The 26,339-nt window shown below is 43.1% G+C and overlaps 1 protein-coding gene across 5 annotated transcripts in view; it reads left to right on the top strand.

The window, feature by feature from the left end:
- Window positions 1–26,339, top strand: part of LOC115169814 (disco-interacting protein 2 homolog C) — a 224,991-nt gene that overhangs the window by 142,780 nt on the left and 55,872 nt on the right. For all 5 annotated transcript variants that reach the window (XM_029725795.1, XM_029725796.1, XM_029725798.1 and 2 more), the window contains 4 exons: window positions 6,722–6,841; window positions 7,090–7,287; window positions 18,679–18,770; window positions 22,113–22,223. In XM_029725795.1, coding sequence (XP_029581655.1) covers window positions 6,722–6,841; window positions 7,090–7,287; window positions 18,679–18,770; window positions 22,113–22,223 — 521 coding nt within the window. The remainder of the gene's footprint in view (window positions 1–6,721; window positions 6,842–7,089; window positions 7,288–18,678; window positions 18,771–22,112; window positions 22,224–26,339) is intronic.

Here is a 26,339-nt window from a genome sequence, read left to right as displayed (position 1 = left end):
AGATGGTGAGTACATACAGAGGTTGGGGTAGGGTGTGTGTGTGACCTAAATTTGTTTTCATGGAGACCGGAGATGGTGAGTACATACAGAGGTTGGGGTAGGGTGTGTGTGTGACCTAAATTTGTTTTCATGGAGACCGGAGATGGTGAGTACATACAGAGGTTGGGGTAGGGTGTGTGTGTGACCTAAATTTGTTTTCATGGAGACCGGAGATGGTGAGTACATACAGAGGTTGGGGTAGGGTGTGTGTGTGACCTAAATTTGTTTTCATGGAGACCGGAGATGGTGAGTACATACAGAGGTTGGGGTAGGGTGTGTGTGTGACCTAAATTTGTTTTCATGGAGACCGGAGATGGTGAGTACATACAGAGGTTGGGGTAGGGTGTGTGTGACCTAAATTTGTTTTCATGGAGACCGGAGATGGTGAGTACATACAGAGGTTGGGGTAGGGTGTGTGTGACCTAAATTTGTTTTCATGGAGACCGGAGATGGTGAGTACATACAGAGGTTGGGGTAGGGGGTGTGTGTGACCTAAATTTGTTTTCATGGAGACCGGAGATGGTGAGTACATACAGAGGTTGGGGTAGGGTGTGTGTGTGACCTAAATTTGTTTTCATGGAGACCGGAGATGGTGAGTACATACAGAGGTTGGGGTAGGGTGTGTGTGACCTAAATTTGTTTTCATGGAGACCGGAGATGGTGAGTACATACAGAGGTTGGGGTAGGGTGTGTGTGACCTAAATTTGTTTTCATGGAGACCGGAGATGGTGAGTACATACAGAGGTTGGGGTAGGGGGTGTGTGTGACCTAAATTTGTTTTCATGGAGACCGGAGATGGTGAGTACATACAGAGGTTGGGGTAGGGTGTGTGTGTGACCTAAATTTGTTTTCATGGAGACCGGAGATGGTGAGTACATACAGAGGTTGGGGTAGGGTGTGTGTGTGACCTAAATTTGTTTTCATGGAGACCGGAGATGGTGAGTACATACAGAGGTTGGGGTAGGGTGTGTGTGTGACCTAAATTTGTTTTCATGGAGACCGGAGATGGTGAGTACATACAGAGGTTGGGGTAGGGTGTGTGTGTGACCTAAATTTGTTTTCATGGAGACCGGAGATGGTGAGTACATACAGAGGTTGGGGTAGGGTGTGTGTGTGACCTAAATTTGTTTTCATGGAGACCGGAGATGGTGAGTACATACAGAGGTTGGGGTAGGGTGTGTGTGTGACCTAAATTTGTTTTCATGGAGACCGGAGATGGTGAGTACATACAGAGGTTGGGGTAGGGTGTGTGTGTGACCTAAATTTGTTTTCATGGAGACCGGAGATGGTGAGTACATACAGAGGTTGGGGTAGGGTGTGTGTGTGACCTAAATTTGTTTTCATGGAGACCGGAGATGGTGAGTACATACAGAGGTTGGGGTAGGGTGTGTGTGTGACCTAAATTTGTTTTCATGGAGACCGGAGATGGTGAGTACATACAGAGGTTGGGGTAGGGTGTGTGTGTGACCTAAATTTGTTTTCATGGAGACCGGAGATGGTGAGTACATACAGAGGTTGGGGTAGGGTGTGTGTGTGACCTAAATTTGTTTTCATGGAGACCGGAGATGGTGAGTACCCACAGAGGTTGGGGTAGGGTGTGTGTGTGACCTAAATTTGTTTTCATGGTGTGTCTCTTTCTTGACAGTGTAGGGTATTTTGGGGTCATGTTTGTATTATCATGCTCTGAGCCCTTCTTTATTTTAATATGTCTGTGTCATGGTGCCATGTCAGTTTGTTTTAATATGTCTGTGTCATGGTGCCATGTCAGTTTGTTTTAATATGTCTGTGTCATGGTGTCATGTCAGTTTGTTTTAATATGTCTGTGTCATGGTGCCATGTCAGTTTGTTTTAATATGTCTGTGTCATGGTGTCATGTCAGTTTGTTTTAATATGTCTGTGTCATGGTGTCATGTCAGTTTGTTTTAATATGTCTGTGTCATGGTGTCATGTCAGTTTGTTTTAATATGTCTGTGTCATGGTGCCATGTCAGTTTGTTTTAATATGTCTGTGTCATGGTGTCATGTCAGTTTGTTTTAATATGTCTGTGTCATGGTGCCATGTCAGTTTGTTTTAATATGTCTGTGTCATGGTGTCATGTCAGTTTGTTTTAATATGTCTGTGTCATGGTGCCATGTCAGTTTGTTTTAATATGTCTGTGTCATGGTGCCATGTCAGTTTGTTTTAATATGTCTGTGTCATGGTGTCATGTCAGTTTGTTTTAATATGTCTGTGTCATGGTGTCATGTCAGTTTGTTTTAATATGTCTGTGTCATGGTGCCATGTCAGTTTGTTTTAATATGTCTGTGTCATGGTGCCATGTCAGTTTGTTTTAATATGTCTGTGTCATGGTGTCATGTCAGTTTGTTTTAATATGTCTGTGTCATGGTGTCATGTCAGTTTGTTTTAATATGTCTGTGTCATGGTGTCATGTCAGTTTGTTTTAATATGTCTGTGTCATGGTGTCATGTCAGTTTGTTTTAATATGTCTGTGTCATGGTGTTATGTCAGTTTGTTTTAATATGTCTGTGTCATGGTGTTATGTCAGTTTGTTTTAATATGTCTGTGTCATGGTGTTATGTCAGTTTGTTTTAATATGTCTGTGTCATGGTGTCATGTCAGTTTGTTTTAATATGTCTGTGTCATGGTGTCATGTCAGTTTGTTTTAATATGTCTGTGTCATGGTGTCATGTCAGTTTGTTTTAATATGTCTGTGTCATGGTGTCATGTCAGTTTGTTTTAATATGTCTGTGTCATGGTGTTATGTCAGTTTGTTTTAATATGTCTGTGTCATGGTGTTATGTCAGTTTGTTTTAATATGTCTGTGTCATGGTGTCATGTCAGTTTGTTTTAATATGTCTGTGTCATGGTGTCATGTCAGTTTGTTTTAATATGTCTGTGTCATGGTGTCATGTCAGTTTGTTTTAATATGTCTGTGTCATGGTGTCATGTCAGTTTGTTTTAATATGTCTGTGTCATGGTGCCATGTCAGTTTGTTTTAATATGTCTGTGTCATGGTGTTATGTCAGTTTGTTTTAATATGTCTGTGTCATGGTGTCATGTCAGTTTGTTTTAATATGTCTGTGTCATGGTGTCATGTCAGTTTGTTTTAATATGTCTGTGTCATGGTGCCATGTCAGTTTGTTTTAATATGTCTGTGTCATGGTGTCATGTCAGTTTGTTTTAATATGTCTGTGTCATGGTGTCATGTCAGTTTGTTTTAATATGTCTGTGTCATGGTGTCATGTCAGTTTGTTTTAATATGTCTGTGTCATGGTGTCATGTCAGTTTGTTTTAATATGTCTGTGTCATGGTGTCATGTCAGTTTGTTTTAATATGTCTGTGTCATGGTGTCATGTCAGTTTGTTTTAATATGTCTGTGTCATGGTGCCATGTCAGTTTGTTTTAATATGTCTGTGTCATGGTGTCATGTCAGTTTGTTTTAATATGTCTGTGTCATGGTGTCATGTCAGTTTGTTTTGATATGTCTGTGTCATGGTGTCATGTCAGTTTGTTCTGATATGTCTGTGTCAAAGGGGGTGACACTCTAGACCCAAACTGCTACAGACCTATATCTATCCTACCCTGTCTTTCTAAGGTCTTCGAAAGCCAAGTTAACAAACAGATTACCGACCATTTTGAATCCCACCGTACCTTCTCCGTTATGCAATCTGGTTTCAGAGCTGGTCATGGGTGCACCTCAGCCACGCTCAAGGTCCTAAACGACATCATAACCGCCATCGATAAGAGACATTACTGTGCAGCCGTCTTCATCGACCTGGCCAAGGCTTTCGACTCTGTCAATCACCACATTCTTATCGGCAGACTCAACAGCCTTGGTTTCTCAAATGATTGCCTCACCTGGTTCACCAACTACTTCTCTGATAGAGTTCAGTGTGTCAAATCGGAGGGCCTGTTGTCCAGACCTCTGGCAGTCTCTATGGGGGTGCCACAGGGTTGAATTCTCGGGCCGACTCTCTTCTCTGTATACATCAATGATGTTGCTCTTGCTGCTGGTGATTCTCTGATCCACCTCTACGCAGACGACACCATTCTGTATACTTCTGGCCCCTCTTTGGACACTGTGTTAACTAACCTCCAGACGAGCTTCAATGCCATACAACTCTCCTTCCGTGGCCTCCAACTGCTCTTAAACGCAGGTAAAACTAAATGCATGCTATTCAATCGATCAGTGCCCGCACCTGCTCGCCCGTCCAGCATCGCTACTCTGGACGGCTCTGACTTAGAATACGTGGACAACTACAAATACCTGGGTGTCTGGCTAGACTGTAAACTCTCCTTCCAGCTCATATTAAGCATCTCCAATCCAAAATTAAATCTAGAATCGGCTTCCTATATCGCAACAAAGCATCCTTCACTCATGCTGCCAAACATACCCTCATAAAACTGACCATCCTACCGATCCTCGACTTCGGTGATGTCATCTATAAAATAGCCTCCAACACTCTACTCAACAAACTGGATGCAGTCTATCACAGTGCCATCCGTTTTGTCACCAAAGCCCCATACACTACCCACCATTGCGACCTGTACGCTCTCGTTGGTTGGCCCTCGCTTCATACTTGTCGCCAAACCCACTGGCCACAGGTTATCTACAAGTCTCTGCTAGGTAAAGCCCTGCCTTATCTCAGCTCGCTGGTCACCATAGCAGCACCCACCCGTAGCACGCGCTCCTGCAGGTATATCTCACTGTTCACCCCCAAAGCCAATTCCTCCTTTGGTCGTCTTTCCTTCCAGTTCTCTGCTGCCAATGACTGGAACGAACTGCAAAAATCTCTGAAGCTGGAGACTCATATCTCCCTCACCAGCTTTAAGCACCAGCTGTCAGAGCAGCTCACAGATCACTGCACCTGTACATAGCCCATCTGTAAACAGCCCATCTATCTACCTCATCCCCATACTGTATTTATCTTGCTCCTTTGCACCCCAGTATCTCTACTTGCACATTCATCTTCTGTACATCTACCATTCCAGTGTTTAATTTCTATATTGTAATTACTTCACCACCATGGCCTATTTATTGCCTTAACTTACCTCATTTGCACTCACCGTATATAGACTTTTTGTTCTACTGTATTATTGACTGTATGTTTTGTTTATTCCATGTGTAATTATGTGTTGTTGTATGTGTCGAATTGCTACGCTTTATCTTGGCCAGGTCGCAGTTGCAAATGAGAACTTGTTCTCAACAAGCCTACCTGGTTAAATAAAGGTGAAATAAAAACATATATATAAAAAAAATGGTGTCATGTCAGTTTGTTCTGAAATGTCTGTGTCATGGTGTTATGTCAGTTTGTTTTAATATGTCTGCGTCATGGTGTCATGTCAGTTTGTTTTGATATGTCTGTCATGGTGTCATGTCAGTTTGTTTTAATATGTCTGTGTCATGGTGTTATGTCAGTTTGTTTTAATATGTCTGCGTCATGGTGTCATGTCAGTTTGTTTTGATATGTCTGTGTCATGGTGTCATGTCAGTTTGTTTTGATATGTCTGTCATGGTGTTATGTCAGTTTGTTCTGATATGTCTGTGTCATGGTGTCATGTCAGTTTGTTTTAATATGTCTGTGTCATGGTGTCATGTCAGTTTGTTTTAATATGTCTGTGTCATGGTGTCATGTCAGTTTGTTCTGATATGTCTGTGTCATGGTGTCATGTCAGTTTGCTCACTTTTGGAAGCTTTCTTTGACATATCAGAGGTGATTCAAATCCTTTGAGGAAGTAGAATAAAATGCATCTGACGCTTGAAAAGCAAACCCAAAATGGATTCTGACATTTGTTCTGAATGAGCTGCTGTCAGATCATGGAGTATGCCAATGTGGGCCTCTCTGCTATTTTAATTTGTTCTCCTGAGGCATACGGCATCGCGCAGACGAATCTGTTCATCAGATACTCCAGTCAATAGTGCTGAGGAATAGATTTGTTGAGCGCACAGCACACGTCGTCGAGTGTCTACTTGATAGATCAAGTCCCATGCTTTACAGATGGGGTTTACTGGACTACAACGCTCATGGAGGCTCTGAAAAGAACTACACCTTTCTCCTTCAGTACCAAGGCCAAACTTGTGTTTTAGAGATTCAAAATGTTTCGTTTTTCTTCTTTTTACTTGATATATATATAGCCTAACACAGGTTACGCAGTGATCGTGTTTTACATAGATTTCATATCTTTGTGAAATCAGCTTTGGTCAGGACTGATTTTTACTGTTTGTTCATCTGTATTGCTTTCTATCCACGGTTTAACCCTTGACTTTGACACTCTTCACTGTGTATGAAGGTTTATCCCCTCCAACTCAACTCTGGACCTCAGTCAGTTCCACTGCATTTTTTCATTGTTCCCCTCTAATCAGGGACTGATTTAGACCTGGAACACCAGGTGTGTGCAATTAATTATCACGTACAACAGAAAACCAGCAGGCTCTGGACCTCATAAGATAAGAGAAATGGCCAAGGGGATAGTGTCATTGAAACTAAAGGGTTTTACGACAGTACAGAAGACACTTTGGATATTGCCCAGTGAAGTGTGGCTGTCTCCTCTCTGAAGACTTGGAAAAGTGGCCTTGCCAGTCCAATTAGACGTATAGAAGTTTCCATGAAGTATAGACGTTTCTACGTGTGTGTATTGATGTGTGTGTGTGTGTGTGTGTGTGTGTGTGTGACCCTTACAGGCGTTCCAGTAGGTGGCCGAGTGTCAGCCAAAATCCAGCAGCTAGTCAACACATTGAAGAGACCCAAACGGCCTCCCTTAAGAGAATTCTTTGTCGACGATTTTGAAGAACTTCTAGAGGGTAAGAAGGCATCCATCCCATAGTGCTCTGGTCAAAGGTAATGCACTATATAGGGCACAGGGAGTCATTGTGGACGCACCCAAGACCTCTGAAGGTTGATTTTCTGAATGTGTAAAACCTCAATTAATTTGTTGTTACAATACAGAATGTTATTATATTATTACAGGTTATAAAAAAGTTGTTATTAATTGAAAACCTCTTTGCCGCGTTACAATCTAAAACATTGCGTTGTTCCTGTGATGCTCCAGTGCAACAGCCAGACCCCAACCAGCCCAGAGCGGAGGGGGCTCAGATGCTGGCGATGAGGGGGGAGCAGCTAGGGGTGGTCACTAACTGGCCTCCGTCGTTGGAGGCTGCCCTGCAGAGGTGGGGCACCATCTCTCCCAAAGCCCCATGCCTCACCACTATGGACACCAACGGAAAACCACTGTACATTTTAACCTACGGTAGGTGTTATGTCCGCACAGTACGTACAGTGCGTCACTCCAATGATATGTTATTGTTAGTTATTGACATCAGTGGTCACGTCTATCATTCAAACTTAACAGTAAGGACGCAGCCCGCTACACTCATCTAAAGGATTGGCTAGTACGGCACATGATTGCTATTGAAACACTAAAGACAAATCACCAGATAGACGGCAATGAAAGTGTGTTCTATAACAGTAATGAAAGTGTCCTATTCTCTTCTATAACGTTGACCTATAGCGTTGCCTTCCATAATAATACCATGACCCAGCCATCCAGGACTGTTTATTTATTCTGTGAGTGAAGCAGCAACACTTTTACTGTTGGATATGTTAACGATCCACTGAGAGACTCCATAACTGTGATTGATTCCATGGGTACATTCCAAATGGCACCCCAGTCCCTATATTGTGGACTATTTTTGACAAGAACCCTATGTGCCCTGGTCAAAAGTTGTGCACTAGATAGGGATTGTCATTTGGGACACAAAGCCATGCGTGCTGCAGTGGAGTACTCAGGAGGGTTTCCTTTATTCGATGCTGCTTCATGCTCAGCCTTCCCACTAACCTTATTAAGTACAGACAAGCACCAAACAATACTGCTACCTGCATATGAATGCTATTAATGACAGCCACACAAGGAACACAAAGTACTTTATGTGGAAAAATACCTTTTGAAGTAAATGTACTGTACTGTGGCACAACACTGGTGCAGTGATTTTACTGTAGTTGTTTCATTTACATATACAGTACCAGTCAAAAGTTTGGACACACCTACTCATTCAAGGGTTTTTCTTTATTTTTACTATTTTCTACATTGTCGAATAATAGTGAAGACATCAAAACTATGAAATGACACATATGGAATCATGTAGTAACCAAAAAAGTTTTAAACAAATCCAAATATATTTTAGATTCTTCAAAGTAGCCACCCTTTGCCTTGATGACAGCTTTGCACACTCTTGGCATTCTCTCAACCATCTTCACCTGGAATGCTTTTCCAACAGTCCTGAAGGAGTTCCCACATATGCTGAGCACTTGTTGGCTGCTTTTCCTTCACTCTGCGGTCCAACTCATCCAAACCATCTCAATTGTGTTGAGGTTGGGTGATTGTACAGGCCAGGTCATCTGATGAAGCACTCCATCACTCTCCTTCTTGGTCAAATAGCCCTTACACAGCCTGGAGGTGTGTTGGGTCATTGTCCTGTTGAAAAATGAATGACAGTCTAAGCTCAAACCAGATGGGATGGCATTTCGCTGCAGATTCTAAATAAATCACAGTGTCACCAGCAAAGCACCCCCACACCATCACACCTCATCCTCCATGCTTCCCGGTGGGAACCACACATGCAGAGATCATCCGTTCACCTACTCTGTGTCTCACGAAGACACGACGGTTGGAACCCAAAATCTCAAATTTGGACTCAGCAGAACAAAGGACACATTTCCACTGGTCTAATGTCCATTGCTCGTGTTTCTTGTCCCAAGCAAGTCTCTTCTTATTAAGATGGAAAGAAATTCCACAAATGTACTTTTACCAAGGCACACCTGTTAATTGAAATGCATTCCAGGTGAAACTGGTTGAGAGAATGCCAAGAGTGTGCAAAGCTGTCATTTAAAAAAAAAATATATATATATATATATATATATATATATATATATTTCACCTTTATTTAACCAGGTAGGTTAGTTGAGAACAAGTTCTCATTTACAACTGCAACCTGGCCAAGATAAAGCAAAGCAGTTCGACACATACAACAACACAGAGTTACACATGGAATAAACAAACATACAGTAGAAAAAGTCTATATACCTTGTGTGCAAATGAGGTAGGATTAGGGAGGTAAGGCAATAAATAGGCCATGTTGACGAAGTAATTACAATATAGCAATTAAACACTGGCATGGTAGATGTGCAGAAGATGAATGTGCAAGTAGAGATACTGGGGTGCAAAGAAGCAAGATAGATAAATAAATAAATACAGTATGGGGATGAGGTAGTTGGATGGGCTATTTACAGATGGGCTATGTACAGGTGCAGTGATCCGTGAGCTGCTCTGACAGCTGGTGCTTAAAGCTAGTGAGGCAGATATGAGTCTCCTGCTTCAGTGATTTTTGCAGCTTGTTCCAGTCATTGGCAGCAGAGAACTGGAAGGAAAGGCGGCCAAAGGATGAATTGGCTTTGGGGGTGACAAGTGAGATATACCTGCTGGAGTGCATGCTACGGGTGGGTGCTGCTATGGTGACCAGTGAGCTGAGATAAGGCAGGGCTTTACCTAGCAGAGACTTGTAGATGACCTGGAGCCAGTGTGTTTGGCGACGGGTATGAAGCGAGGGCCAGCCAACGAGAGCGTACAGGTCGCAGTGGTGGGTAGTATATAGTATATACAATTTGTTGAGTAGAGTGTTGGAGGCTATTTTGTAAATGACATCGCCTAAGTCGGATCGGTAGGATGGTCAGTTTTACGAGGGTATGTTTGGCAGCATGAGTGAAGGATGCTTTGTTGCGAAATAGGAAGCTGATTCTAGATTACATTTTTGATTGGAGATGCTTAATGTGAGTCTGGAAGGAGAGTTTACAGTCTAGCCAGACACCTAGGTAGTTGTCCAGATATTCTAAGTCAGAACCGTCCAGAGTAGTGATGCTGGACTGGTGAGCAGGTGCGGGCAGCGATCGGTTGAAGAGCATGCATTTAGTTTTACTTGCATTTAAGAGCAGTTGGAGGCCACGGAAGGAGAGTTGTATGGCATTGAAGCGCGTCTTGAGGTTAGTTAACAGTGTCCAAAGAGGGACCAGAAGTATACAGAATGGTGTCGTCTGCGTAGAGGTGGATCGGAGAATCACCAGCAGCAAGAGCAACATCATTGATGTATACACAGAAGAGAGTCGGCCCGAGAATTGAACCCTGTGGCACCCCCATAGAGACTGCCAGAGGTCCGGACAACAGGCCCTCCGATTTGACACACTGAACTCTATCAGAGAAGTAGTTGGTGAAGCAGGTGAGGCAATCATTTGAGAAACCAAGGCTGTTGAGTCTGCCGATAAGAATGTGGTGATTGACAGAGTCGAAAGCCTTGGCCAGGTTGATGAATATGGCTGCACAGTAATGTCTCTTATCGATGGCGGTTATGATATCGTTTAGGACCTTGAGCATGGCTGAGGTGCACCCATGACCAGCTCTGAAACCAGATTGCATAACGCAGAAGGTACGGTGGGAATCGAAATGGTCGGGAATCTGTTTGTTAACTTGGCTTTCGAAGACCTTAGAAAGGCAGGGTAGGATAGATATAGGTCTGTAGCAGTTTGGGTCTAGAGTGTCACCCCCTTTGAAGAGGGGGATGACCGCGGAAGCTTTCCAATCTTTGAGAATCTCAGATGATACGAAAGAGGGGTTGAACAGGCTAGTAATAGGGGTTGCAACAATTTCGGCAGATCATTTGATAAAGAGAGGTTCCAGATTGTCTAGCCCGGCTGTGTGTTGGGGTCCAGATTTTGCAGCTCTTTCAGAACATCAGCTATCTGGATTTGGGTGAAGGAGAAATGGGGGAGGCTTGGGCGAGTTGCTGTGTGGGGTGCAGGGCTGTTGACCGGGGTAGCCAGGTGGAAAGCATGGCCAGCCGTAGAAAAATGCTTATTGAAATTCTCAGTTATAGTGGATTTATCGGTGGTGACAGTGTTTCCTAGCCTCAGTGCAGTGGGCAGCTGGGAGGAGGTGCTCTTATTCTCCATGGACTTTACAGTGTCCCAGAACTTTTTTGAGTTTGTGCTACAGGATGCAAATTTCTGCTTGAAAAATCTAGCATTAGCTTTCCTAACTGCCTGTGTATATTGGTTCCTAACTTCCCTGAAAAGTTGCATATCACGGGGGCTATTCGATGCTAATGCAGAACGCCACAGGATGTTTTTGTGCTGGTCAAGGGCAGTCAGGTCTGGAGAGAACCAAGGGCTATATCTGTTCCTGGTTCTACATTTTTTGAATGGGGCATGCATTTTTAAGATGGGTAAGGAAGGCACTTTTAAAGAATAACCAGGCATCCTCTACTGACGGGAGGAGGTCAATATCCTTCCAGGATACCCGGGCCAGGTCGATTAGAAAGGCCTGCTCGCTGAAGTGTTTTAGGGAGCATTTGACAGTGATAAGGGGTGGTCTTTTGACCGCAGACCCATTTACGGATGCAGGCAATGAGGTAGTGATCGTTGAGATCTTGGTTGAAAACAGCAGAGGTGTATTTGGAGGGCAAGATAGCTAGGATGATATCTATGAGGGTGTCCGTGTTTACGGATTTGGGGTTGTACCTGGTGGGTTCATTGATAATTTGTGTGAGATTGAGGGCATTAAGCTTAGATTGTAGGATGGCTGGGGTGTTAAGCATGTCCCAGTTTAGGTCACCTAGCAGCACGAGCTCTGAAGATAGATGGGGGGAAATCATTTCACATATGGTGTCCAGGGCACAGCTGGGGGCAGAGGGTGGTCTATAGCAAGCGGCAACGGTGAGAGACTTGTTTCTGGAAAGGTGGATTTTTAAAAGTACATACCTGGATAGTAAGACAGAACTCTGCAGGCTATCTCTGCAGTAGATTGCAACACCGCCCCCTTTGGCAGTTCTATCTTGTCGGAAAATGTTATAGTTAGGGGTGGAAATTTCAGGGTTTTTAGTGGTCTTCCTAAGCCAGGATTCAGACACGGCTAGGACATCCAGGTTGGCAGAGTGTGCTAAAGCAGTGAATAAAACAAACTTAGGGAGGAGGCTTCCAATGTTAACATGCTTTGAACAAAGCCTTTTACGGTTACAGAAGTCAACAAATGAGAGCACCTGTGGAGTAGGAGTGGAGCTAGGCACTGCAAGGCCTGGATTAACCTCTACATCACCAGAGGAACAGAGGAGGAATAGGATAACGGTATGGCTAAAGGCTATCAGAACTGGTCGTCTAGTACGTTCGGAACAGAGAATAAAAGGAGCAGGTTTCTGGGCACGGTAGAATAGATTCAAGGCATAATGTACAGACAAAGGTATGGTAGGATGTGAGTACATTGGAGGTAAACCTAGGCATTGGGTAATAATGAGATATATTGTCTTTAGAGACGTTTAAACCAGGTGATGTCACCGCATATGTGGGTGGTGGAACTAAATGGTTGGTTAAGGTATATTGAGCAGGGCTAGAGGCTCTACAGTGAAATAAGACAATAATCACTAACCAGGACAGTAATGGACAAGGCATATTGATATTAGGGAGAAGCATGCGTAGCCGAGGGATCATAGGAGTCCAGTGACTGGTTGGGCTGGCTGGAGACATGGCGATTCAGACAGCTAGCAGGCCGGGGCTAGCAAGCTAGCAGAAGGGCTTTAGAGGGACGTCGCGATGGAGGAAAGTTTGCTTTAGCCTCCACGTGCGGTGACGTCGATAGATCAGTCGTGATGGATTAGTAGGGTTCCGAGTAGCAGAGGAGTCCAAGGCCAATTGGCAAAATAGGTATAGTGGCCCAAGAAATTGGCCGATGGATCTATTCAGCTAACAGTCCAATATGATCTAGACAGCTAGCGGGCTGCGGCTAGCAGATGGGCATTCAGGGGACGTCACGACGGAGGGGCCAGTTGAGTACCCCCTCGAGCAGATTACGTTGGTAGTCCAGTCGTGAAGGATCGGCGGGGTTCCGTGCCACGTACCGGCAGTAGAAGGGGTCCGGGTATTGTAGCCCAGGACTGGCTGATGGGCCGCTTCAGCTAGCATGGAGATGGGCCTAGCATGGGCTAGCTCCAGGCTAATTAGTGCTTGCTTCAGGACAGACATTAGCCAGGAGTAGTCACTCAGATTGCAGCTAGCTTGCTGCGATGATCCAGGTGAAAAGGTTCAGAGCTTGCGGTAGGAATCTGGGGATATGGAGAGAAAATAGGTCTGGTATGCTCTGGTTTGAATCGCGTTGTACAAACTGGCAAGAGCTTTCCGAGCTAAAGGTTAGCTGATGACCGCTAGCAATGGTTTGCTGACTGATAGCTGGTAGGTAGTTAGCTGGCTAGCTTCTGTTGGGGGATTCCGGTTCCGAGGTAAATAAAATACTTTAGATAAAAACAGATCCACACCACATTGGGTGAGGCGGGTTGCAGGATAGTATTTTGAAGTTGAGGTTTAGAAAATATAAAAATATATATACATGGGACACGACAAGAAGGACAAAGACATCTGACTGCTACGCCATCTTGGATAATTTAGCTATTTAGTTCAATGGTATAATACTTTGTCATCAAGGCAAAGGGTGACTCCTTTGAATAATTTAAAATATCAAATATATTTGGATTTGTTTAACACTTTTTTGGTTACTACATGACTCCATATGTGTTATTTCATTTATTTTTGATGTCTTCACTATTATTCTACAATGTAGAAAATAGGAAAAATAAGGAAAAACCCTTGAATGAGTAGGTGTGTCCAAACTTTTGACTGGTACTGTGCATTTTACATTTTTGTCATTTAGCAGATGCTCTTGTCCAGAGCATACATTTTCATACTTTTTTCTGTACTGGTCCCCGTGGGAATCCAACCCACAACCTTGGCGTTGCAAACGCCATACTCTACCAGCTGAGCCACACTGGACCCCCACATTTCTAATTTACATAGCTATTTAGTTCAGTGGTATAATACTTCTTCTCTCACTTAGAGGTCTTTAAGTTAAGTGTATTGTAATAGATTTAAATATGAAAAGTTAAATCCACTCTTGTTAATAAATCAGTGGCAATCGAGAATTGTATTGCATTATGTTTGCAGCCCTGCATTGTAATACTGTGACACTAGACACTCAGACTATTCCTCTCTGCTTACTTAGATTCAAGTTATTCTCCCAAGTCCCACTTAAAATAAATTGTTTGTGGTCGAGGGGTGTACAATTATTTGGAGAGAAAAGCTCTGCCTCAGTACACTAACTTTTATGAATTTAGAACTTCTGGGGAGGGGACCCCTGTGAAGCTGTGAGAATGAAATTACATGTAGGTAGCGTCCCGAATGGCACCCTATTCTCTATATAGTGCTCTACTTTTGACCAGATCTCTATGGGTCGTAGTCAAAAGTAGAGCACTACATAGGGAATAGTGTGCCATTTGGGGAGCAACCGTAGACAATCCTGCACACCATGTCCCAGCTCCCCACCCGCTGCTAACTGAGTCATGGAGACATGACTGGCAGATAGGCAGCATCCCCCACAGGAATAACATAGCCTGCTTCCCAAATGGCACCCTATTTCCTATATAGTGCAATACTTTTAACTAAGGCCCATAGGGCTCTGGTTAAAAGTAGTGCAGTATATTGAAAATAGTGTGCCATTTGGGATGAAGCCATAAAACCCCAGTCAGTTAGCACCATCATGCAGCCCAAATCAGGCCTCAATGGAACTAGTGCAGTGTCTGTCAGTCTGCTCTGTCTGTATGGCTGTCGCTGTGAACATATTGATTTATAAAGTGAGGTGGCTGATTGGACAGTGCTCACCAGACTGTGAAATGTCTGCAGCCAGCATACCCTGTGTCAGGAGCCTAGCTTCGAGGCCCAGCTCTCTGGGAGGGAAGAGACGGTTGGTCGGGTGAGAGAGGGCTACTGGGCCCTGTGCTGTGTGAACAACTCTCTGTCTTCAGTGTGCAGTGCTGAATCTTAATCTGACTCTCTGAAGTGAATCTTGAGTGAATCTCCATATCTGTCGTCTCACTTTCTCGCTCTTTCTGTCTCTGTAGTCTCTCTGTAGTCTCGTTCTACTCTCTCTCCTGCTCTTCTTACCTTACCCATTTCTCTTTCTACTCTCTCTCAATTTTTTTTCTTCTATTCAATTCAATTTGCTTTATTGGCATGCCGCAACAATGTACATATTGCCAAAGCTTACTTTGGATATTTACAATATGAAAATAATAAGAATCAAAATGATCAACGGGACAACAGTAACAACAATAACCAAGCGTCAAAATAACCATACATTGAACAATAACAATAAGCATACAGTAGAGGACATGTTGGTCTGCAAGACACTGTCCCTCATCTTATGGCAAGCAGCAATGTAGTGTGCTGCCAACCCACAGCTCTCTGCGTCCTCCCCCAACAGGACTCTCTCTCGCTCTCTACCTCTCTCTACCTCTCGCTCACTCTCTCTCTACCTCTCTACCTCTCTCTACATCTACCTCTCTCTCTCTACATCTATCTCTCTCTCTCTACTCTCTCTTCTCTCTGTCTACACTTTCTACTCTACTATCTCTACTTACTCTACTCTCTCTCTCGCGTTCTCTCGCTCTGTCAACACTATCTACTCTCTCTACTATCTTTACTCTCGCTACTCTCTCTCTACTCTCTGTCAACACTCTACTCTCTCTCTACTATCTTTACTCTCTTGGTCTACACTCTCTCTACTATCTTTACTCTCTCTACTCTCTCTGTTTACACACTCTACTCTCTCTACTATCATTACTCTCTCTCTACTATCTCTTCTCACTCTCTACTCTCTCGCGTTCTCTCTCTCTGTCAACACTCTCTACTGTCTCTGTCTACACTCTCTACTCTCTCTCTCTACTATCTTTACTTTCTCTGTCTACACTCTCTACTCTCTCTGTTTACACTCTCTACTCTCTCTGTTTACACTCTCTACTCTCTCTACTATCTTTACTTTCTCCGTCTACATTCTCTACTCTCTCTGTTTACACTCTCTACACTCTCTCTACTATCTTTACTCTCTCTGTCTACACTCTCTACTCTACTATCTTTATTCTCTCTGTTTACACACTTTACTCTCTCTACTCTCTCTCTGTTTACACGCTCTACTCTCTCTACTCTCTACTCTTTCTCTGTTTACACACTCTACTCTCTCTACTATCTCTACTCTCTCTCTGTTTACACGCTCTACTCTCTCTACTATCTCTACTCTCTCTCTGTTTACACGCTCTACTCTCTCTACTATCTCTACTCTCTCTCTGTTTACACGCTCTAATCTATCTACTATCTCTACTCTCTCTCTGTTTACACGCTCTACTCTCTCTACTATCTCTACTCTCTCTCTGTCTACACGCTCTACTCTCTCTCTACTATCTTTACTCTGTCTACACACTACTCTCTCTCTACTATCTCTACTCTCTCTCTGTCTACACGCTCTACTCTCTCTCTACTATCTTTACTCTGTCTACACACTACTCTCTCTCTACTATCTCTACTCTCTCTCTGTTTACACGCTCTACTCTTTCTACTATCTTTACTCTCTCTCCACTCTACACTCTCTACTCTCTTCTCTCTCTGTCTACATGCTCTACTCTCTCTACCATCTTTACTCTCTCTACACTCTACTCTCTCTCGCTCTCTTCTTGCTGTGCCTCACTCTTGTTAATTCCTCTGGTTTCTCTGGGATGCTTCATGATGAGGACAAGGTCATTTTGCTTACAGCGTCAACTCCTACATGAAAGCTTTATCGCAATACAGATATGATTAATTCCTCAACTCCTACACGATAGCTTTATAATACAGATATGATTAATTCCTCAACTCCTACATGATAGCTTTATCGTAATACAGATAGGATTCATTCCTCCTAATGAGTGTCTCTGGGTCCCAAAAAATCTGATTTTTAATTACATGAATTTATCATCCAGAAATTGGCTAGTTAAATGCACACACTGCACTGCAGTTAAACAGTGGGACTGTAGTCAATATCTATCCCATCCTTTATAATGAGCACTATGTATTGTAGAAAGAGTGGTATCCTTTTAAGCCATCCTTAGATAAATGATTAGATTAGGATCATTTCACTTAACGATGGGCCGACTAGAGATCACAGCCCCATGATAGAACAACATTTCCCTCCAGTACTGTATCCCAAATGGCACCATATTCCTTATATAGTGCACTACTTTGACCAGAGCCCTAGTCAAAAGTAGTGTACTAAGTAGTGTACTTAAGTAGGGGGATATGGTGCCATTTGGGCCTATGTAATTTAAATGTAAAATGACTGTTGACTGGGGTGCTTCATTACGTGATCATGGAAACATAGCGCTCCGTATCTAGGAAGGTAATATTCTGCATTATTCACTGTCTATGGTCCATTAATAAAGATAATGATGATAATGCCTAAGTCATGCTGTATGCCCTCATTAGTTTAACTCAAGCTCCCAAGCTAAGTAGTTTATATAATAATCCAGTTCAAAATAATAGTGTACTGGTTTTTTTTTATTCCAGAGGGAAAGCTAGCTGAAATGTTATTTTTGTACACCTTCAAAGGACTGTAGGCTGAAATGTTATTTTTGTACACCTTCACAGGACTGTAGGCTGAAATGTCTATCCATGCAGTAGATTGAATCAGTAGAGATCCACTGAGCTTGTAGAGCTGAGATCACCTGGAGATCTCTGAGAGAAAGAAACGGCAAACTGACAGAAAGAGAAGTTGCATGCGTGTGCGCACGCACACATACACAAACCTGACAATGTTTAGGCAAACCAGGAGTTGGGTGTGGTGTAAACACAGTGTAGGTACGACACAGCCAAAGACTGACTCTTCACTTCTCAGGGTGCCAGGTCTGGTGTCACGGAGTCCCCATGTCACCACTGAGTAAGTTACTCAGCCCTCAAAGGAAAGTCTGTCTCTCTCAAATGGCACCCTATATCCTATATAGTGCACTGCTTTTGACCAGGGCCCATAGGGCCCCTTTATAATAGTGCACTATAAAGGGAATAGGGTGTCATTTGAGATGCAAACAGGACCAGACACACTGTCGCCACGCTACCTCAGAGTCCTCCAAGGAACACCCTCAGCTCTCTCTTCCTCTCAGCATCTGGAGAACTGTTACCGTAACCAGGCAGATCAGAGCTGGGTCGTATTCATTAGGCACCAAATGGAAGAAACTTGGAGAAACTACCTGAACTTGTCCAATAAGAAATGCTCATTTTTTATTTCCATTGCATAACATTTCAAAACATTTTGTTACGTTGTACTCTAATGAATACAACGCTGGCAAGTCGTTTGCTTTCTCACTGATATGAGTACAAACGCTTTTTCTTCAAGCTTTAGTCGGTTCCGAGAAATGTTAAGTACTTGGCTCAAAATAACGTTTAGTTCATCATCCAAAAAGGGTGGTTCTAGTTACCTGGAAGTTGATTATTATTACCAGCCAATACAACCAGACATCCCCACAATGTACTGAAGATTGAATAAGAAAAACGTCATTGTCTTTTTTGTGCTTTTCGATCATTATCCTACATTGTATTTTTTCCCATGCTGCTCTTTGATGTGCTCCCTCTCTTTCCTCTTCCTCCTGAGGTTGTTTGGAGTGGGTCTATAACAGTGATGCTACCATCTTTGCCCTGGGTCCATAGCCTCTGAATCAGATCGTTGACCAGTGTTTATTTTGATTTAACCCTGTAGGAAAACTTTGGGTGCGGAGTATGAAGGTGGCCTATAACATCCTCCACAAGCTGGGGAGCAAGCAGGAACCTATGGTCAGACCTGGAGACCGGGTGAGTACGGGGAGGGAGGTAATCAATATCAGAGGGGGAGAGGAAGGAATGGATGGAGTTGGGGATAGGTGAAGGGGGTGGGGAGAGATGGATGTAGTGAAGGAGGGATAAAGAGATGGGGTAGGGAGAAAATGGGTGGAGGGTGGGAGTGATGAAGGGGTGGATGGATTAAATGAGGCGCGAGGGGAGAGAGGGAATGGTTGAGGGGGGAAGGAGAGAGGGAAGGAATGACGGAGAGTTGGAGGAAGGGAGGCCTGTGCTTGAGCTCCAGCGTCTGTCTACGTGCAGAGTGAATCTTACCTAGCAGCAAGCAGAATCATGTCCACTACAGGATCCAAGATAAGCACCAGCCATCAGGCTTAATGTTCTGTGTTCAGGCTCAGGACATGGCCTAGGATTAGGTACTTCACTGGCCACTGTTATGTTATCTATCATGACTGTATCTGAGAGTTACTGTACACTCTCCCTTTAGATCTTCACAATCTTTACTACTGTTATCTTTACTACTGTTATCTTTACTACTGTCATCTTTACTACTGCCATCTTTACTACTGTCATCTTTACTACTGTCATCTTTACTACTGCCATCTTTACTACTGTCATCTTTACTACTGTCATCTTTACTACTGTCATCTTTACTACTGTCATCTTTACTACTGTCATCTTTACTACTGTCATCTTTACTACTGTCATCTTTACTACTGTTATCTTTACTACTGTCATCTTTACTACTGTCATCTTTACTACTGTCATCTTTACTACTGTCATCTTTACTACTGCCATCTTTACTACTGCCATCTTTACCACTGCCATCTTTACCACTGCCATCTTTACCACTGCCATCTTTACCACTGCCATCTTTACCACTGCCATCTTTACCACTGCCATCTTTACTACTGTCATCTTTACTACTGTCATCTTTACTACTGTCATCTTTACTACTGTTATCTTTACTACTGTTATCTTTACTACTGTCATCTTTACTACTGTCATCTTTACTACTGTTATCTTTACCACTGCCATCTTTACTACTGTCATCTTTACTACTGTCATCTTTACTACTGTTATCTTTACTACTGTTATCTTTACCACTGCCATCTTTACTACTGCCATCTTTACTACTGCCATTATTTACAACTCACGGTATACATTAACACAACATGTCGCCAGCTTTGAATTACGAGTAGAGGATTGTAATGAACTATAAACTTTCCATATTGTTCCAATCTGTGTTCGCCAAGTCTCCTCGTCATCCATCCTATTATGAGGATGTTGCTTTGTTCCTTTCATCTAGGTAGGGTTATTCCCCTCTGCTTGCTTGGTAGGACATATGGGCCCTGGTCAAAAGTAGTCCACTATAAAGGCAACAGTATGCTATTTGGGACGCAACCAAGCTGGCGTCATGCCAGTGTTTCCTTGTTAACTAGAGGAGTAGTTAATTACTGTACAGAACGTTTCTTCTCCCACCCCCTCCCTGTAAATTACAAAGTAGCATTGACTAGACTTTTCATAAAGAGTTTATTGAAGCCTATAATAAGTCCCTCCAGAGCTGCGTGGAGGTTTATCAGAATGGGATGTGTCACGGCTCACACGGTAACAGCACGGAAATAGAGGAAAAAAGCTTTTTTCAGGGTGACATTGAACACTCTGAAAAAAGATTTTACAGCACCCAGAAATGGCAGTTGTTTGTATTGACACAGTCTGTATAGAAAAGGGAATTCAAGGAAAGCATGGAGTTGTTTAACTACGAACTGTTCCTCACGTGACAACGCTCTTAAATACAGGTAAGGTTACCTGCTGTAGCTAGCTATAGTAACCTTATCCTTTTGAACACGACCGGGCCTGGTCAATGACTGTCTCAAATGGCACCCTATTCCCTATATTGCGCATAAGGCCATAGGGCTCAGGTCAAAAGTAGTGCACTATATAGGGAATAGGGTGCCATTTGAGACTGTATGTAGAGGACATGCAGTAATGTGGTACTGTGTTCCATCCATGGAGGTGCACTCTTCCACCCCCAGATGCTGTTCAGTCAGGGCTACAGTATGGTTCTCTGTCCAACATGGGAACCATTAACAGCACTTAGAACTACATTTACTGTTATCGAGCGCACACACACACACACTGTTATCAGTCCTACCACCAGGCCAGACATGCAGCCTGGTTCACATCTGATCCAACATGCAGTAACACCAGATAACAAGGATCTAGGATCTAGGAAGTTGTCCTTTTTTGTGTTGAGAAGCATTGTAATTTTGTGTGATCTGCTCCTCTCTGTTGGGGCCTGCTGGAGCTGAGAGAGCTGCATTAGGCAGATGAAAGTGTCTGGAGGAGATAACATTGTGTGTGTGTGTGTGTGTGTGTGTGTGTGTGTGTGTGTGTGTGTGTGTGTGTGTGTGTGTGTGTGTGTGTGTGTGTGTGTGTGTGAGAAATATGTTTACTGTTAAAAAACAATGTGTTTCACTTTTGTTTATTATCTATTTCAGTTGCTTTGGCAATGTAAACATGTGTTTCCCATGCCAATAAAGCCCTTTGAATTGAAGTGAGATAGTGAGAGAGAAAGGCCAGATGCTCAGTGAGAGGTCTGCATCCCACCGTTCTGATAAGGCTGCCTGCCTTGCTGCTGACGCTCAATCGGCCCCTTTGTAGACAAAGATTGCGTCCCAAACGGCACCCTATTCTATTTACAGTGTACTACTTCTGACCAAGGCCCATAGGGCTCTGTTAAAAAATAGTGCACTTTATAGGGAATATGGTGCCACTTGGGAAGCAACCAAACTCATTTTCTGACTCCAGTGTTGAGGAGAAAAGGCCCTCTTTTTGAACCAGGTTTAGACATCACCAATCATCTGTCAGTGGGTGAAAATAAACTCCCTCAACAGGCTGACTTCACTGGGCTCATGGGATAATGTTAACAGCATGGTTTCATATCTTAGCATGTTGTCATATTTTATGAGATTTGAGTTTGGGCTGCATTTGGGACCTTGTCATCACAACACTGACCTAAAACGCCTCAGTTTCCGATGATTGATGAGATTTCAGACATACAGATTTTCTGCTGCTTCTTAACCGATATGGACAAATTTACAGACCTTAGATTATCAGCACATATGAAGGGTTTCCACTTTACTAAAATCTCCTTTCTTTCAAGTCAGAAAGCATACCATGTTTGAGCTTTTTCCACTTTTTCCACAAACCTCCCCCTTTAAAGTCAGAATGCATATAGAGGATATCTATTGGTAACCTAACCAATTGTATATGGGTGGGTTAGTGGGTGATTTCCCATTACTGTTAAATAATGACCACTTCTGTCTAACCTTGATGTGATTTATCTGTCCACAGGTAGCTCTGGTCTTTCCCAACAACGACCCGGCTGCCTTCATGGTTGCCTTTTACGGATGCCTACTGGCCGAACTTGTCCCTGTGCCAATTGAAGTGCCACTTACGAGAAAGGTAAGGCCACACACACGTGCACGCAAGCGCACACACACTTGTGTACGTGTGTGTCCTCCTCGGTCATCCTTTGCAGTCAGGAGATCAGTCTGGTCCCTTCTCTAGTGAAGTTGGAGGTCAGAGTGGAGAATAGCTGTTGGCTACGCAGTGTGTAGAACCAGAAGACTGGGGGGAGTTTTTCACTAGTGAACAGCTCTGTCTTGTAAAAGAGATTTGATCTCAATGAGAATAAACGGATGTATATAAAGGATAAATAAAAATAGAGAAAATACTAAAGAATGGAGGCTCCTGGAAGTTGGTGGTGTGTTCTTCTGTTATGATGCAACTCACGTCCTAATGTGACTCAGTCTGCCTGCCTGCCCTGACCAGTTCTGGCTCTGTGGTTCAGTCAGAGGATCAAAGCATGTAATCCTGGCCATGGGGAGGAGGTCTGGGGAAGAGGAGGTCTGGGGAAGAGGAGGTCTGGGGAAGAGGAGGTCTGGGGGAGGTGGAGAACATCCAGAGAGATAGCAGTCAGTAGTGCATTGATGTGTCCTATGCTACAGGGGCAAACAGAGCACCGGTTCTGTCCTATATAGGGAATAGGGTGCCATTTTGGATGTAGCCACTCTGTCCAACAGGGCCAGTCAGACAGAGGCAGATTCAGGCAGTGAGGCTGGAGCTGAAGTCATCCTGATAACTGGAGGGTGATCAGCAGTTGGTTCTCTCTGGACGAGGCTGTTTTCCAAATAGTCACCCTATTCCCTATGTAGTGCACTACTTTTGACCAGGTCCCACAGGAATATGGTGCTATCTGGGACACATACAGATTTTTATTCATAGAGGAGGACTAAAGATATGTCACCACTCTGTGCTGAGGGGGAGTAACTTGGCTTATTAACACAGTTGTGGGCAAGTGTCCTCTTCCAGGGGTGTACTTTTACATCAAAGCTTCTTCAAGCTACAGAAACAGGAGAGAGAGGCTCCAGCCCTATGAGCTGTTCTGGCTTGGACAAGGCTTACTTTACCTACAGTTGTCATAGTGTAATATTTCTGGAGGGGGCCATAGAGAAACCAGACGGCCATGATGTCTGCACAGCATCTGGATCCAATGGGGATTATTAAACAAGACTTTGTAGTTCCACTCTCTGTGGGAGAACATCACTGGTATAATGCTCAGATACGGTCAGATCAGTGTTACGGGAAGCAGGTATCCTAGTGGTTAAGAGCGCTGGGTCAGTAATTGAAAGGTTGCTGGTTCAGATCTCTCAGCCAACTAGGTAAGAAAGCTGTTGATGTGCCATTGAGCAAGGCACTTAACCCTAATTGCTCCTGTAAATTGCTCTGGATAAGAGTGTATGCTAAATGACAAAAATGTAAATGTAAAATGTCCTCATAACATTGTATTATGTTATGCTGCAGTAATAATGGGAAAATATAGCAAGCAATGCATTTCAGCAATTTACAGGCACTGTATACACTGTGTACAAACATTAAGAACACCTGCTCTTTCCATGACAGACTCACCAGGTGAATCCATCTGAAATATATAATCCCTTATTGATGTCTCTTGTTAAATCCACTTCAGTCATCGTAGCTGAAGGGGATGAGACAGGTTAAATAAGGATTTTAAGCCTTGAGCCAATTGAGACATGGATTGTGTATGTGTGCCAGTCAGAGGGTGAATGGGCAAGACAAAAGATTGAAGTGCCTTGCAACAGAGTATGGTAGTAGGTGCCAGGCGCACCGGTTGGTGTCAAGAAATGCGAGGCTGCTGGGTTGTTCATGCTCAACAGTTTCCCGTATGTATTAAGAATGGTCCATTCAGCCAAAGGACATCCAGACAACTTGACACAATTGTCTTGCTTTTACAGTATTTGGAGGTATCAGATATCTGAGTACTATGCAGAGATAGGAGCCATACAGTACACCAAAGGCTCTGAATTGTACAAATCAGAAGGATATCCCACCCCTTTGTGGAATCAAATGTTCTAAAATAAGCTGCATAACAAAAAGGAAACAACCTTTAATCTAACTGCACTGTCCAATTTACAGTAGCTATTACAGAGAAAGAATACCATGCTATTGTTTGAGGAGAGTGCACAATTTTGAACTTGAAAAGTTATTATTAAACTAATTAGGCACATTTGGGCAGTCTTGATACAAAAATTTAACATAAATGCAATGGTTCGTTGGATCAGTCTTAAACTTTGCACTTACACTGCTGCCATCTAGTTTTGGAATAATATCGGCAAAATCTAAATTGCACCTGGGCTGGAATAATACATTATGGCCTTTTTCTTGCATTTTAAAGATGATGATACAAAAAAAAGACAAAAGAACGGTTTTTGTTTTCTTTATATTATCTTTTACCAGATCTATTGTGTTATATTCTCCTACATTCCTTTCACATTTCCACAAAAACATTTGTTTCCTTTCAAATGGTACCAAGAATATGCATATCCTTGCTTCAGGGCCTGAGCTACAGGCAGTTAGATTTGGGTATGTCATTTTTGGCAAAAAAATTCAAAAAGGGGCGGATTCTTAAGAAGCTAATGCAGCCAAACTCATCACATTAATCCAAATATCCTCAACGGAACCTTGGAACAAGCAGTCAGAAAGAATCTGTCAAGGTTGTCGTAGGGTAGAGTGGACCAAGACGCAGCGGGAATATGTGCACTCATCTCCTTTTATTAAACGGACAAAGAAGGTAAACCAAAATAAATACGTACACAAAAAAACACAATGACAAATAACAGGCCGGTAAGGCACAGAGCTATACACAGCACAATCTCCCACAAAATACCAACACAAACACATACCTATTTATAGGACCCTCAATCAGAGGCAACAAGAAAACACCTGCCTCCAATTGAGAGTCCAACCCCCAATTACCTAAACAAAGAAATACAAATGACTAGACTAAACATAGAAATACATAAACATAGAACATTGCCCAAAACCCGGAATAATAAATCAAACACCCCACTAAACACACAACCACCCCGAACCACATAAAACAAATACCCCCTGCCACGTCCTGACCAAACTACAATAACAAATAACCCCTATTACTGGTCAGGACGTGACAGAATCAGAAAGATTTGACCGCAGTTTACTGTACATGTCACAGATAGGAGCTTAGTTACCAGCATCTTTGTTAATATGGCTTGTTAAAAAAAAAAAAAATACTCTGAAAACCATATATTTAAAGACGAGTGGACGGAACAGTGTTTATTCATTTCTCCCTGCAACTAGCACAAAACCAATGTGCCTGATATGCACTGAGTCCGTAGCTCTTGTGAAAAGTGCCAATGTTAAGCGCCATTATAACACCAGGCATAGTGAATTTGATCAGATGTATCCCCTGAACACGGAGGTGAGAACGAACAAGATTCACCAACTCAACTTCCAATATGAGAGGTCCACTAAAGTCCTTGTCAATTCCCTGACAGGCCAACAACATGCAATGGAGTGTTCACTGAGGATACATGTTCAGATGATGAGTTGGTAAAAGAATGCATATGAGAAGGTGCTGACACCTTGCTTGAAGCTAAACAAAAAGATGAGCTCAGGGAAAAGATCAAACAGATCCCACTGTCACATTCCACAGCAATGAGGACAACTGAAATATTAGCTGAAGATTTAACTTCACAACTTGATGAGGCCATTCAGAATGCACCATGCATTTCATTAGCTCTGGATGAATCAACAGATAACACTGATAATGCCCAGCTTCTGGTCTTTGTCAGGTTTTTATAATGAAACAATTAAGAAATGTTGTGAGGAGCTGTTGGGCTTAACAAATCTAGAAGCACATACGCGGGGTGAGGATATCTATGAGGTCATCAAAGGGATGCTGACAAAAAGGGGGCGAGATCTGAAGTCAGTAGTCTCCATCAGCACAGATGGAGCTCCAGCCATGATGGGAAGAGGGAGGGGACTGGTTGTACATTTGAAAGAGGACCACCCTGACCTGACATCATATCACTGCATCATCCATCAATGCGTCCTGTGTACCAGTCTGGGAAAATAGTATTCTGAGGTCATGACAACGATTATGAAACTGATCACCTTTTTGAGCGCAGCATCATCCTTACAACACCGCCTGCTACGAGGCATTTTGTGTGTAGGGTG

Source organism: Salmo trutta, chromosome 31 (genome assembly GCF_901001165.1).
Source record: "Salmo trutta chromosome 31, fSalTru1.1, whole genome shotgun sequence".
Lineage (NCBI taxonomy): Eukaryota > Metazoa > Chordata > Actinopteri > Salmoniformes > Salmonidae > Salmo > Salmo trutta.
The sequence above is the reverse complement of the archived record's forward strand: the minus strand, read 5'-3'. Positions and strand labels throughout refer to the sequence as shown.